The 15,505-nt window shown below is 39.0% G+C and overlaps 1 protein-coding gene and 1 long non-coding RNA gene across 2 annotated transcripts; both read right to left on the bottom strand.

Moving 5' to 3' along the window:
- Positions 1-727: 727 nt before the first annotated feature.
- LOC131366187 (uncharacterized) lies at positions 728-2,093 on the bottom strand. The gene is made up of 4 exons (XR_009206775.1): positions 2,029-2,093; positions 1,065-1,126; positions 927-974; positions 728-842 (listed from the first exon to the last, which is right to left on the bottom strand). It is a non-coding gene; the product is annotated as an uncharacterized LOC131366187 (long non-coding RNA).
- An 8,466-nt stretch (positions 2,094-10,559) lies between these two features.
- LOC131365660 (protein SON-like) lies at positions 10,560-14,804 on the bottom strand. Its single transcript, XM_058409387.1, has 3 exons — positions 14,518-14,804; positions 13,945-13,986; positions 10,560-13,363 (listed from the first exon to the last, which is right to left on the bottom strand). The coding sequence occupies exons 1-3, from the start codon at positions 14,581-14,583 to the stop codon at positions 10,787-10,789; spliced, it is 2,685 nt and encodes an 894-aa protein (XP_058265370.1). The 5' UTR covers positions 14,584-14,804; the 3' UTR covers positions 10,560-10,786.
- Positions 14,805-15,505: the final 701 nt, after the last annotated feature.

Here is a 15,505-nt window from a genome sequence, read left to right as displayed (position 1 = left end):
AAACTCCAGAGCCTCAGAGTCTCTTAAACATTTATTTACACATTTCATCTGGAACATATCAAGGAAAAATTCAGCTACAGTTTCAAATGCAGTGGAGAAAATCAAATGAGGTGAATAAAAATATACAGAATAAATCTTTATATATGTGACTGGACTCTGCTCCAACTTCACACACCATCAGATGACATTCAGGTGTGTTACAGCAGGTGTGTTAGACTGTTATCTGTGGAGAGAGAGATTGTGAACAAAAATGTAGTCATGATGACAGACAGGATCTAGTTCCCAAAAATACACACACACACACACACACACACACACACACACACAGTTTCAAGCTCACCTATTTAGAGTTCTCCTCCCTCTTCTTCTCCTCCATAACCTTCCTGTTCACCTCCATTGCTCTGTCCTTCACCTCCCTCCTCATCACCTCCATTGCTCTGTCCTTCACCTCCCTCCTCATCACCTCCATTGCTCGGTCCTTCACCTCCCTCCTCATCACCTCCCTCACTTTCTTCTCTGTCATCATCCTCAGCGCTGTCTCCCTCTTCACTTCCCTCCTCATTACTTTCCTCTCTTTTTCTACGTTCTTTTTCTCCTCCCTCACCCTCTCCTCCTTCTGCTTCTCCTTCATTTTCGCTGTTTCCTTCTTTTCCCTCACCCCCGTCTTCTTCTCCTCCACCCTGCTCTACCTCTTTATTGTTTCCTTCCTCTCCTGCCTCCCCTTCTCCTTCTTCTTCTTCTTCTCCTCCTCCTCCTTCTCCTCCTTCTTCTGCTCCATCACCCCCATCTTTTCTGTCTCCCTCTCTTTCTCCTCCTTCATCGCTGCCATCTTCAGAGTCGCCCTAAAAAAGATGTCATTCACATGATGACATATAAATCTGTGTGTGTGTGTGTGTGTGTGCATGCGTGTGTGTGTGTGACTGTACCCCATCATCCTCTGAACTCTCTGATCGTGTCACACGGTGTTTGTGCAGCTGAGTAAACAGATGAGATCAGACATCAGTGAGATGATTACATCAGAGTGTTAATGTTTAATGTAAGTGAGCTTGATGATGAACTCTTACCGGCACAGCCAAACTTAGAGCCAGCAGACAGGCCAGCAGCAGCATCACCCGCATTTTCACTTCTGTTCACCAAAACCAGAGAAGAGAGAGATTGCTAATGTTCATGACACCTTCACTGTTTGCTCAACACTCTAGACATTGAACACTGGAGGGTTTACTCAAAATTTCAAGTGATATAAAGTTGCGATACGAAGTTCTCTAAAGAATAAACACTGTGTTGTTAGAGGAAAGTAATCACCAAGGTGCTGTGAAGCTGAGGTACTGCTATCACCCTGAACACTGATGGTTTTCCTCTAACAGCACATCCCTCACTGTTTTTTCCTCCACAGCACCACAGCAGTTAAAATTTTTTTAATCAGTTAATTATCAGTGGAGTGTGTGTTGTACACATCTCTGTGAATGAGCTGTTGGTATGGAACGTATAAGAGCGAGTGCATTAATATAAACCTGCGCTACTGTCAGAGAATATTTCAGGAATATTGTCTGACTTCTCAGTTATATTAATTATTAACAGTTATTTTAATAATAATAATTATAATAACAACAACAACAATAATAATAATAACAACAACAATAATAATAATTATTATTGTTGATGTTTCTGCAGTTGTTTATTATAATAATACTGTACATTGTGTACAAATAATTTTTTAATTTATACTAAAATAAGAAATGTCTATTTTCTGAAAGACTTTACAAACAATAATAATAATAGTAATAATAATAATAATAATAATAATAATAATAATAATAATAATAATAATAATAATAAAAATGAACAGGTCTGACTCTATCAATTTTACAGCACCAGATTTTGATCCAGAATAAAATAATCACTCCTGCACCAGCTGATTAATAACATACTGCTCCAGTCTACTCTCTCTGAGAATGACACACATTTTCTGGATATTTTCTTTTTCTCTAGAAATTCTCCAGTTATTTAGAATCACAAACTCAGTCATACCTTTAATATCAGACGTCACACAGTTGAAGGCTCAGGATCTGTGGATTCTGCGTGAACTTTAGATTCACGGTGTTTCAGTCCTGAGTGAATTTAAAGCAGCGTGTGGAGTGTGTTCAGCCAATCAGAATGCAGGAGAGGACGTGCACGTGTGTGTGTGTGTTTGTGTGTGTGTGGGCGAAATGGCGAGACGCTGCGTTTTTTAATAAACACTCTATAAACCGCTATTTCTGTTTGTATGACACAATGGGTTTAGTTTAACACTGATCTCTAGTCTCTCTATAACATACACACACACAAACATGCACACACACACATCAAAAAACTCAAACCATGTGATCATCAATAATAATAATAATAATAATAATAATAATAATAATAATAATAATAATAATAATAATAATAATAATTGTATTCACATTGTGCCTTTCTGCAGCTGGTCTAATTGCAGTAAGAGAGAAAGTCTTTGTGGAAAAGTAATCAGAGCTGAAGGTGTTTATAATGTGAGGTTTTAAGGTTTTATAGGAGTGTGTCGCTCCTCCACCCGGCTGCTGTCTTACACTCACATGTATATGTTCTGTACATATAACATTTTATACTTTGCTGGAGTCTTCATGTAGAACAACAGACCATTTAAAAGTGGATCATGACTTCAGACTGGAACATCACATCTCCATGAACAGTGTGAACATGTTTCTCTGCTGTTGGATGATCTGTGAATCAAAACAGCTGATTTTGAGTCTCCCCACTTAATGAACATTTTAAATAAGTCCCTTGAGTCTTGAGAGTAATTAAAAGAGTTATTGGATTTGTTGGAATCAAATGAATTGTTTGAAATGAATCATTTGAAATGAATCAGTTTTAAATGAATCAGTAGGTTTCTGTCGAGGTTATTTGAATCACAAGAGTCATTTGAATGATTGGAATCAATTGAAATGCTTGATTCTGTTCCTGAAGATACTTTAAGCCATTATTTAAATGATTAATGTCACTAAAACTTGAACTACTACAAAAACAAGAAAATCACTAAGGCTCTTGAACTTGCTGAACTGAACAAATCACTTAAATTGGGTGAATCAGAAGAATCATTTGAATCAATTAAGTGACTAAAATCTTTTGGGTTGTTTGAGTTAATAAAATATTCTTTTGAATTCCTGGAATCACTTAAATCATGTTAATCTCTTAAATCTGTAAAAACACTTAGTTTGCTTGAATGGCACATTTAACATTTTTTGAATCATGATTCATTGAATCATAAACATTTGAAAAGTTATTTTATCAATTGATTCCCTTGAATCAGTAGTCATTTGTTATTGCTTCTGTGTGTGTGTGTGTGTACTGTGTAAAAAGTTTAGACTAACCACTAAAAACTGTATACAATATAATTGTCATAAAAGTATTTGATGTAATGAATGCTTTATTAATCTAAATATATATTTGAACTCTTGAGTCTGTATTTTTTTTTCCTGACCTCTGATCTGGATAAATGATGCTGCGTTTTATAGTGTTGTGTTGGGTGTGTGATTAAATCAGAGAAATGTAGTCTGCAATACAAAAGAACATCAAAGAGCTCAGTCTATAAAGTTTAGAAAGGTGACACTATCATTTACACCCAGTTTGAGTTTAATGAGTCTAAATCTGTTTTAAATGTCACTTATAACAGCATTTTATTAAGTGCTTCACTGGTCTGAGATCAGTATTATCTAACACGGTCTGGAGCATTTCATTCTAATTACTGGTATTTATATTTATATGTGTCTGTTGTCGTTCAGGTCAGATGTGTGTGTGTAGTGTCTGTGAAAGACATGGAGCAGAGCGTGACCCAGACTGTGGTCATATTTTACACACCACAACACACCCAGCATCTGAACTTCATAAACACTGTAATGCAATCTGAAGCTAAATGAGTGAGTGCGTTCTCCTGACTGTGAGTCACACACACACACACACACATCTGATACATCACTTAGTTATGGTGTGTCCCCTTGTGCTGCAGTCTTTACAATATAAAATTGGCCTAAAACATTGCTGAACTCTCATTTACTCATCCTACAGTCTGCCTTTCTGTGTTTCTTTGTATGCAGGTAAGTAACTTTCAGATTTCAAAGAGTCATAGAGTCTATATTATTTATAACAATATTTATTTGAATTGAGTACACAAGAAGGAAAATCATTTGGAGAAAAAAAAAGTTGAGATGAACTAAATAACTGTAGGATCTGTTATCTACCACTATTGTGTAACATCATGGAAGCTCAAGAGGAAATGAGAACTGATTCGGTTGTTTTCTGATTCATTCACTGGAGTTGGATGAACTGTGATGAACTACAGGCTTTTCATTTGATTCACTCGAGCTGCTTGAGCTGCTCGAATCACTTGAATCACTGGAGTCGCTTGAATCACTGGAGTCGCTTGAATTGCAAGAGTCACTTGAGTCACTTGAGTCACTTGAATCACTTGAACTGCTGGACTTGCTTGAATCACAAGATTTACTTGAATCACTTGAGTCACTTGAATCACTTGACTCACTTGAGCTACTAGAGTCTTTTGATTCACATGATGAACTTGCACTTGAGCTTGAACTGGAGCTTGAACTTGAGCTTGAGCTTGAACTTGAGCTTGAGCATGAGCTTGAACATGAGCTTGAACTGGAGCTAGAACTGGAGCTTGAACTGGAGCTTGAGCTTGAGCATGAGCTTGAACTGGAGCTTGAGCTTGAACTGGAGCTTGAACTGGAGCTTGAACTGGAGCTTGAGCTTGAGTCACCAGGGCCGTTTGGTCCTTGTGTTGTTTGGGCATGGCCAGGGCTGTCACCTAGCCACCCAAAACCATCAAACTCTAAGCTAAAATCTGCACTTTGGACCCTCTCTGTTTTTGCATTCTGTCCATTTCCCGTTTTTTTCTTTCCTCCCTTCGGTGCTACTTTCATTCCTTTTCCTCCCTTTGCCGTATTTTTCTTCCCTTTACCAGAGTTTGCAGTCTTGCGCTTGTTCTCTCCATCATTCTTTGTGTTCTCTTCGTTCTCATTGTTCTCTGTGTTCTCAGCGCTCCGAGGCCTGATGCGAGCACGCCTCAAACCCATTCCCTGCAGTGGAGTTCTGGTGTGATTCTGTTCTGTAGAATCTGTAACTCTTGGGCCAGATGGAACCTCAGTATGGTCAGTCGGAGCACCTCTTAGAGTTTGGGCTCCAATTTGCGGCACAGTGGGTATCGGGGTCGTGACCTTCAGATGCTGCTCAGATACAGGAATAAAGTTCTCCTCAGGAGGCACAAGCTGAGTGTGGGGTCTCCCAGGAGAACGCCAAAACGTCTAAAGGAGAGGAAGCAGAGCGGTGCTTGGTGATGACATCATCAAAAAGTTCAACAGTGAGAGACCAGAAGCCAATCACTCAGACCATGATTAATGCAAACATACCGTCTGTGTCCCAAATATCACTCTAATCCCTACTCCCTGAAGAACCACAGGAACCCTAGGTTTGTGATTGTGAGCTGCAGTGGATTGTGGAGGAGTGGACTAGATATTCTATGGCATAAAATGACCATAAACACTCCCTAACTAGTGCACTATGTAGCTTGTATGGTGTGGTTTGGGACATGCATCCAGCTGGAGTTCTGCTTCACAGATTTCACAGTGAAACACAGCATACCTCTGAGACTGAATCAGCTGCTCCGATGACTATAAAATCCCCACTTCCCTGAGAGAGAGAGAGAGACAGACAGACGATGAATGAGTATAGGGATGAATATGAGGAGTATGATGAGTATGGACTGAGGATGTGGATCTTACTGACTGCATCTCCTCCACCTGCGGAACCTGTGAGACACAAAAGAACAACAATTAGAGAGATTTCATACTCTAGGCCACTTTTTCCCTCATCCCCCTGTCACTGTATAATCTGTTCACTGATGTGGGTCTGATCTGGACTGTGAGATTGGATTCTGTGTTAAACTGAGTAAAGCTCCAATTAACACACAGTGATGCAGTGTGACGTACAGGAAGAGCAGTGAGGGAGCCAAAGAGGCACAACAGCATGATCTTCATCATGGTGACTGATCTGTAAAAAAAAACCCATAAGAAATGATCACATTAAAACATTCATGATGAAGAATTAACCATAAACACACAACCATAACACATCCAACATTAATATTTTATTTCTGTTATATTTCTTTTATTTTTTTTTCTGTTTGTGTCCAGAAAATAAACATAATTCATACAAGTTAGAGGAAAAAGTCATTTATCTTTCCCACAGAAGAAGAAATGCTTCATCAGACTTAATCAGATCTTTTCAAAAAAAACCCTACAGGATCCTCACGTTTATCAGTCCTTTAAAACATAACATATTTCCCAAAATACACAATTACTTTAACTGCCTGACTGACTTAAATGGACTGAATCATTTGAGTTATATGAATTGATTCACAAGTGTCATTCTAATGGATTCTAGAGTCACTGAGTCACTGATTCATGTGACTCACTGGAAATACTGTCCTTTTTTCTGATCCGCATTTTCAGTCCAACATGACGCGCATTTTTATAGAATCGTGTAGCTGAATCGAATGATTCTTTATTTAAAGTTAAACAGCTCACATGACTTAACGTTAGTGACTCTTACCTCCTGAAGCAATTCAATCATCTCAATTCAATTGAGAGCTGAAATCACTGGCATTTTAGATTTGTGTAATGAATAAATAAATAAATAAATAAATGAAAATGTGAGGAGCTTTACCTGTCCTCTTGCTCTCCCTCTCTCTCTTTCTCTCTCTCTGTCTCTCTCTCTCAGTGCCTCTCGTTCCTCAGACAGCAGGAGAGCTTTACCTGTGCACCTGTAAAACCCTGAGGTGCTTTATATAAACACAGCCAGGTAACACACATACACCTATACTTAGGCTAAAGTGCACCCGCACATTGCTAATGACTAGGGTTCAGTGTATCAATAATAGGCGTTAGTGTGTAAAGTGATACTTCCATCTGTCCTGCTCTACAATTACACACACACTCAGAGAATGCAGGGCTGAGTGACGAACCCACCACCATTTTTATTTTATTAAAAATCTGTACCTGCTGGGTTCTGGACTCTGATTGGTGCTCAGGAGTTGATTAATTCTCTCTAACAGCAGCTCTGACCGTAGCACAGGTTTATATTAATGCACTCACACTTATACCTTATCGTTTCCATAGCAACGGCTCATTCACAGTCATTCTAACAGCATATGCTCCACTGATAATGAACAGATTTTAAAAATGTAATTTCTTCTGATATGGGACACACATGGTCTCATGCTGTTAGTGGAAAATCACACACACACACACACACACATTCAGTGTTCATTACTTAGATGGTGTTCTAATTGGAAAACAGTCTCAGAGAGATGCTCCTGTGTAAAGACTTTCTATTTCCTGTAACACTGATCATTATGTGTTTATTCTCCATTACTGATGATAAAAAACAACAACAGAAGTGTGCGTTCCACATGGTTACACATTATAATAGATTAGAAGAGATTATGAGCTGCAGACATAAGGAAAACTCCTTTTATTTTACTCACTGATTTCAGTCTTGCAAAACTGTGATTCACCAGTAAGTGTGTGGTGTGTGTATGTGTGTGTGAGAGAGAGAGGTGTAATAATATCCACAGAGCTGCATAAATATGGGTGTGGTTTTGGAACATGTGTGTGTTTGTGTTTGTGTGTGTGTGTGGTATCAGATAAGATGCAGAATTATTTATTGTATGTTTTTATATTCACTTTGGATTCTATTTACTAATACATATTTACTTGTTTAAGGACATTGCCAGAGGTGGGTAGAGTATCCAGAATCTGGACTCAAGTAAAAGTACAAGTACTTATAGAAATATTTACTCAAGTAAAAGTAACAATCTTTATAGTTACTTGAGTAAGAGTAAAAACGTATCCGATGAAAAAACTACTCAAGTAGCTAGTTACTAGTTACTTCTGATCTGATTGAGCAAAAAAACAGAATTTTTTCAAAAAAAAAACAGAAACAAACTCCTTGGAGAGCTTTCACACACCTCTCCTTCAAAGTCTCTTTGTTCTGCTTATATAAAACATAGGTTGAAGTGAAGAAGCCTATCTCAGTCCAGTGATGGTCACATCTCAGTCCAGTGATGGGCACATTAACATTACATGACCTGTCATTTGCAATAATATCTCAAACACACCCAGATGTTTTTCTAACAGTTAACTCTTTTCACATTCACAACACAAACTTGTCAGCATCTGCATTTAAACAAGCTAACAGAGAACAAAAGAGAAGGTGTGTGTGCAGAGTGTGTGTTTATGTTTGTGTATGAACTTTGGGTATGTTCTTTCTTGAACAATTAGTTTTACAGAATTTTACTGTGGACTGATCCTCGTTTTCTTGACTTGATTAGTTCTGCATAAACCTTAAGCTTGTTTACTGAATCCTCTGATGAAATAATAATATATGCATATATTACATTTTATAAGTACATGCATTCTTTAGGTAGGAATAAAATCAAATACAATCCCGTTTTTATTTTGTATGTTTGTTCTACACTTTGTTGAGGTGTTCGTATTTGTGTATAAATGCATGACGTCACAGTATGCTGTAAAATTGATGTAGTTTTGTGAAATTGTGCAGACTTTCAGATTGAACGTTTGTTCATGAACCTGTGTTGTTTGTAGGGTTCACAAGACATTGCTTGCACGAGAGGGCATATGAGGAAAAACGTTCGGACAGTGTGAGAAATGTGCTATGAAAATAAGGTCAATGTGCGCATAGTTACCAAATGACCATCAATAGGGTTCAAATTGGCCTAACTGTGACACTGCTCCGTGTTTTTTCAGGTTGGAGCTGGAGTTCTTGTACACTGCGATGTCAGTTGGTTTTGGTGAACACAGCATACATCGCATAATGAAACTATTCTTTTTGACATCTTGGAGTGAAAACGGACTGAACTTGAGGCCATGGGTGATCTGCCTCCGTTAACTCAAGTCTTCCTCTGCTTCAGCTTCATCATCTTCCTCTAACCGCGCTATACGCAAGCGGGAGATCCGTAACAGCCTCTCGCGAAGCAGCCTCTCCAACGTCTCGCGAGACTTGCAAATAAGCCATATAAACTAATTATTTTAAAATCTCATATTAATTAACGTTTGACAGTAACGGAGGAACGCCGCCAAATGTAGCGAAGTAAAAGTAAATTTTTTTTCACTAAAAATGTACTTGAGTAAGAGTAAAAGTACACATCTTTAAAAATACTCTAAAAGTACAAGTTACCCAAAATATTTACTCAAGTAAATGTAACGAAGTAAATATAATTCGTTACCACCCACCTCTGGACATTGCACCTAACACATTTACCTAACATTTATCGTTCCATTTAATGTTCATGAAGCAGGTTAGTTCCTGTTATCACTTATAGCAGATATAAACGGTTTCCTCAGCAGCCTCTCTTTATTCTCTATTTATTCTGTCTTTATTCTCAAACTCTTAACAAAACAAAACAAAACAAAGCAGCTTGTTACACATGCCTCCATCAGGAGACATGTCTGAGGTCTGCTTGTTTTAGTTCTGCACTGCAACCTTTATGTAGCTAACAAGTTAGGGAATATTACAGCCTCCAGTTTTTGTATAAACGGTTTACATATAACTTTTCCTAAAAGCTTCCTTTAAAGTATGTAATGTTTGTGTAATGCCCTCTGCTGGCTATGAGCTGGATTGCAGCACAGAAAACTGTCGATATAAACCAGAAACTAGCCACAGTCAGGGGCAGCACGGTGGCACGGTTAGCACTGTTACCTAACAGCAAGAAGGTCCCGGGTTCGAATGCCAGGTTAGAACGGGACTTTCTGTGTGGAGTTTGTATGTTCTCCCTGTGCCTGTGTGGCTTTACTCCAGGTACTTTCCACCCAAAGTCCAAAAACATGCACATTAGTTTGATTGGTAATTCTAAATTGCCCATAGGTGTGAGTGTGTGTCTGTGATGGCCTGGTGACCTGTGCTGGGATAGGGTCCAGCAGATCCCCTTGACCCTAAATAGGAATAAAGTGGGTATAGAAAATGGATCGATGGACAGCCACTGCAAGGAAACATATTTATAGAACTAAAAACAATTGACAAACTGTATCTTAAAGTAATTCATGCATAAAGTAATCCCTTTAAGTATCTAATGAATATACACACAGGAAACTGTTACAGCTGCATGAACCATTGCATTATGAAATGCATTTATTTGATTTATTTATCATGTAAAACAGAAACCATGCTTTTGGAGTACAAGATGAACTTTAAAAAAAAACACACATACAACTTTTCCCCGTCGTTATATCAATACACTTGCAGTAGAGATTTTTTGAGATATCAGCATCATTACAGTTATTCGAGGTAAAAGATTATTGTGTTGAATCTGGGTCACATTTCCATTTCAAAAATACAGCAATTAATTCCTGAGAGGAACAAAAACAGACCTACAGCAACTACATCAATCCCATGTGGAACTAAAGGAAAAGAAATGAACGCTCCTTTCAGGAAACTTGCTCAATCAGAGTCCTGGCTGCTCCAGAGATCTATGCTAAAAGAGAATAATTTGCTAAAGGAGACCATGATTGCTAACAGAGAACATTATTACTAATATGTATGTACGAATGAATGCAACATGCTAACCTTGTATACTTTAATAAACTGCTTATCTTGAAGGACCAAGCACTAACCTTCCCTTAGCGATTCCTGACTCGGTCTTTAAATGTTAAAAACAAGCTACGTTTCTGCATATTTTCTTTTATTTACTTTCCTCACTGCTGTTGGCTTTTTGTCTCCTGTTGCTACGCTGATGATAACGTCTGGTACTTTGTGGCCTTCGGGCATTTTTCTGGAATGCTTGTCTGCTTGGATTAGCTATAGGAACTTTCAGAGCTTGGAGGAAAGATGTCCAGAGATTGGTGGCTATTATTTTAGCTGATGTCTCTACAGGAAATTGACTGATTATCCCCTGGTTTGACTTCCTGTCCTGTGTGTTTTCCTCATCACTGCTGTTTTCAGTGTATTGCTCCTGGGCTGGTTGGCTAGCAATGGGGAATGCTGTGGATGAGGTAAAGATCTGAGATTCCTGAGACTCTTCACTGTCCTTAGCATTGTTAGCATTAGCTTCTACTAATCCTCCACTGCTCTGGGTAATGTGCAGGTTAGTGCTCGGATTTGGAGTGATTTTCTCACTTGAGGCGTCTTCATTGCTAACAAGCGAATCACTTGTTGGTGCTGATTCAGAGTCGAATGGTGGACTCTCTGTGGTGAGGTGTACTGGCTCACGAGTCACTTCTGCACTGATTCTTGGGCTATCGGTTGCTGATTCATTTGAATATGATTCTTCATTTTGGTTGTTTTTAGAGAAGGTGTTGTCTAAACGGGTAGAATCAGGGTTTTTACCTTCTTCATTGGTTTCACTACTGAACGCAAGAGCCATGATGTGTTCGATTGTGTTTGCTAGTGGTTCATCTTCTTCTGAACTAAATGCGGGTATGAGAGCAACAGGTGACTGACTCTGAGGTTCTTCTTCATTGTGTGCCTCCTGGATGTCAGGACTGAGCTGAACCACAGACATGTGGGAAGATGTCTGAATCGCTGGATCAGGAGTTCCCTGTTTTGCTGGCTGGTCCATTGGATTCTGGCTGTCTTGCTCAGAGTCTGTAGTCTCAGCACTCTCCTCACTGCTGAAGCTCCCTGTTGCAGCCATTTTCTTTCCCACAGCATCAGCTCCGGTTTCTGTACCCTCTTCACTGTCGGACACAGCAGGATCAGGAGGACCGTTGAAATCGTTTGCACCTTTGGAAGGCAGCAGTTGCATTTCTCTGCTGGTTTCGATAGAGCTGGAGTTTGATGGTTGTTCTGAAGGTATGTTCTCAGAACCTTCAGGAAGCGATACTGGGGTACTTGATGGTGAAATGGACGGTGACTGAGGTTGTTCTTCACTGTATGAGTTATCCTGGATGTTTGAAATCTCTGTAGGACGGCTCTCATTTTCTTCTACTGAGTATGCAGTGGTTTCTTGCTCTACAGCATGTCTTGGATCTTCACTCTCTGTTTTATGATATGGGTCCTGGTTGTCATACCCTGCCTGATAGGGGTCATAACCTGCACCATAGGGGTCATAACCTGCACCATAGGGGTCATATCCTGCACGATATGGGTCATAACCTTCACCATAGGGGTCGTACCCTGCTTGATAGGGGTCATATCCTGCACCATAGGGGTCATAACCTGCTTGATAGGGGTCATACCCTGCAGCATAGGGGTCATACCCTGCAGCATAGGGGTCATACCCTGCACCATAGGGGTCATACCCTGCAGCATACCCAGGATGGTTCCTGTATAGGTCATAATATCTGGGATCATACTGCCAGTCATTAACATACTCAGGATAAACGTCTGAACCAGAGAATAAAGGTGCTAGAAGAGCATCATTCTTCTTCATTATTTTTGTATTTACCATGGACTCTGGATGTGAATTAAGACTTGGGGACTTGCTCGGTGTTGGATCAGCGACACTGTTCTTATATTCATCATCTGTTTTCTCCTCTGAGCTGGAGCTGAGTTCTGAAGCTTTCTGAAAAGGTCCTAACATGGATTCTGAAATTGTGGGAACAGTCTGACCTTCTACAGAGGAGATATCTAATTTGGAGTTTGTTCCTTTGGCATTTGCTTCTGATGAAGTGGTTTCCTGATCGACGAAGGAAGATGCAAGAACTAGCCTGAGACTTGTGAGTTGACCGGAGAGATGTTGGGCAGAAGGTTCTGCACTGTTTGATTTGGTTTTTTGGTGCTCTGACTCATTTGAGTCCTCCTGTTTGCTGGATGTATCTGACGTAGCTGTTGTTTCAAAGACATTTGAATGCTCTTGGTCAGATACTTCAGAGTCGACTCTGGTTTCAGACTGGGAACTTGTACTGTGTATCTGATCTTCACCACTCTTATTGTCTTTTGGATCTGGTGTTTCTTCCTCGCTTTTGTCCAAGTCTTTATCACCATTTAGTACCTCAGGTCCTGCTGTTGGGTCAAATCCTTCTTCACTCATCTCCTCATCATTATCAATGATTTTCTCTTCAGGTCCAGCATTAATATCCTGCACTCCTTCATCACTAAATCCTCCATTGCTTTCACCAACCTCTGCATCAGACATTTCTTCACTGTTCACAGAGAAGATGAAGCTCACAACGTCAATGGAAACATTGGTGTTCTCATCCCGTAAACTGACCGTAACAGTGCTCTGGCCTTTCTCATTGGGTTTTCCAAAGCCTGCAGGTGCCTTGATTATGATGTCACTTCCTGAGTTTCCCCTAAACTGAGTGACACGTGAGGTAACCTGACAGAAGACATGAACACTGATTTAAAAAGAAGTTCTGTAATTAGACACATACGACATATAGTTCTTGCTACATATTAATAATTATATAAATAATATATCAATAATAATATAATAATAAAGTAGAAATAATTATAACAATTAATATATAAATAATTATATATTAATGCAATTAAAATGTAAATCATTATAACATTTTTTCTTTTTTCTACTATGAGACTTGCTTTTTTCCCTTTAAAATATGTATAACATGTTGTTTTAAACCATCACTTGCAGTAGAGATGAATTCTGGATCATTCGTCCTTCCTGAAATGAGTGTAATGGGTCGTTCTCGTTCTGTACAGCTATAAACATTCTGTCCACTGTGTCCACACGTAAAGAGGTGAAGGAACCCAGTGAACAGCAGATATATAAATAAACAGCCCAAAATAGCAGTTAAGCATAAGAGAGAAGGAAGAAAATCCTGTGAAATGATATGTCTGTGAGGAAACGTTTCGGACCTGCCGTGGTCCTGACGCCAGCCTGCTGCACACACTGTTCACTTAAGAAATATTGAAAATTCTCCAAATGATATAACTCACCTGCGATTCCTGTGAACTGCTCAACTCATTATTCTGGTGCAGCTAAAACACACACACACATTATTATTATTATTATTATTATTATTATTATTATTATTATTATTATTATTATTATTATTAACACTATTTACCACACATGTAGATTTATAGCTATTACGTATATAAGCATATGTACAGAATATATAGATTCTGATTTTCACTGCATCAGTAATTTAGATTATGAATCCTTCTGTGCCACATTGGACTGATGAGGATCTCAGCATCATTTAAGTTTTTAATTCTAATTCATTTAGATGATTTCCAATGAATATAGATTCCCAACTTTTTAAAATTAAACAATTGCTCAGATGTACAGCTATACAGAGAATAGCTTGAATTAGGCTAAACGTATTCAAGTCATCATCGTTAAATAACTGAACATGTAATAAATGTCACAGAAAAGACAACACACAGTTCTGATAATCAGACAGAGATTAAGCAGTCAGAAGGAATTATTATCACTGAGTTGATGAAACTCTACAGTCAACAGCCAGAATGTAAATATATGAATGTGGATGTGAAGAGTTTTCTTACAGGAGCAGCGCAGGTCAGGAGCACGACGGAGAGCAGGAGAACAACTCGCTTCATCTCCAACATCATCTAACAATTCATACACTCATACACACTCACACACACACACAATCGCTGGCACAAAGATGATGAATCAGACGAATACACACTGAAAACACCGCCAGAAATAATCCTCCACCTTTATTCTTCTTCAACCTTCCTCAGAATGAACAGGTTCTTCATTCAGATGTTCTCTATAATCCATCCATCCATGCTCTGTGTGTGTGTGTGTGTGTGTGTGTGAGAGAGAGAGAGAGAGAGAGAGAGAAAGTGTGTGTGTGTGTGTATATATATATATTTGTGTGTGTGTGTCGCCTCTCTGCACATATGACATGTAGCATAATGTAAAATCTTTTATGTGTGTGTGTTTTCTGTGTGTTGTATATTCTGGGACATTTTGGTCAGCAAATGAGTGGTGACAAAACCCTAACATTGTGTGTGTGTGTGGATGTGTGTGTGAAGCAGGCCAATTCTGCATCACACAAAATTACAGTACACACTGTCTAAGAATGTTCAGATGTATACATAGACGACCGTGTGTGTTTGTTTGTGTGTGTGTGTGTGTGTGTGTGACAGAGACAGACAGTATGTTCGTGTGCATGCAGAGTTTCTTTAAGCCATATTATGCAGTTAACCTGATAAGTCACAGTAGGAAGGATTTATCTTCCACTGGTCTCAGGTGTTTTCAAACATGACTTTTAGTCTCATCAGAGCAGAGACTCTTTCCCATGTTTGCTGAGAGGGATTTCATGCAGCTCTGTACAGTTTTTTAGTGTGTCCAGGATGTGGTTGTCAGGATTGTGTATAGATTCATGACAAAAAATACAATATATGATCATTTCAGTTTCAGACTGTACACTACATGGAGATTTCTATCAAGGGGGGGGGGGTACTTATGCAAGCCACTGTATGTACTTGTATCAAGGGCCATTAGGCCCGTATAAGGTAGTGT

This window comes from Hemibagrus wyckioides, linkage group LG15, assembly GCF_019097595.1.
Source record: "Hemibagrus wyckioides isolate EC202008001 linkage group LG15, SWU_Hwy_1.0, whole genome shotgun sequence".
Lineage (NCBI taxonomy): Eukaryota > Metazoa > Chordata > Actinopteri > Siluriformes > Bagridae > Hemibagrus > Hemibagrus wyckioides.
The sequence above is the reverse complement of the archived record's forward strand: the minus strand, read 5'-3'. Positions and strand labels throughout refer to the sequence as shown.

Coding starts and splice junctions, on each gene's coding strand:
- LOC131365660 (XM_058409387.1), bottom strand. CDS start 14,583: ATGATGTTGGAGATGAAGCGAGTTGTTCTCCTGCTCTCCGTCGTGCTC. Junction 13,987..14,517: donor TCCTGACCTGCGCTGCTCCT/GTAAGAAAACTC, acceptor TGTGTGTTTTAG/CTGCACCAGAATAATGAGTT. Junction 13,364..13,944: donor GCAGTTCACAGGAATCGCAG/GTGAGTTATATC, acceptor GTCTTCTGTCAG/GTTACCTCACGTGTCACTCA.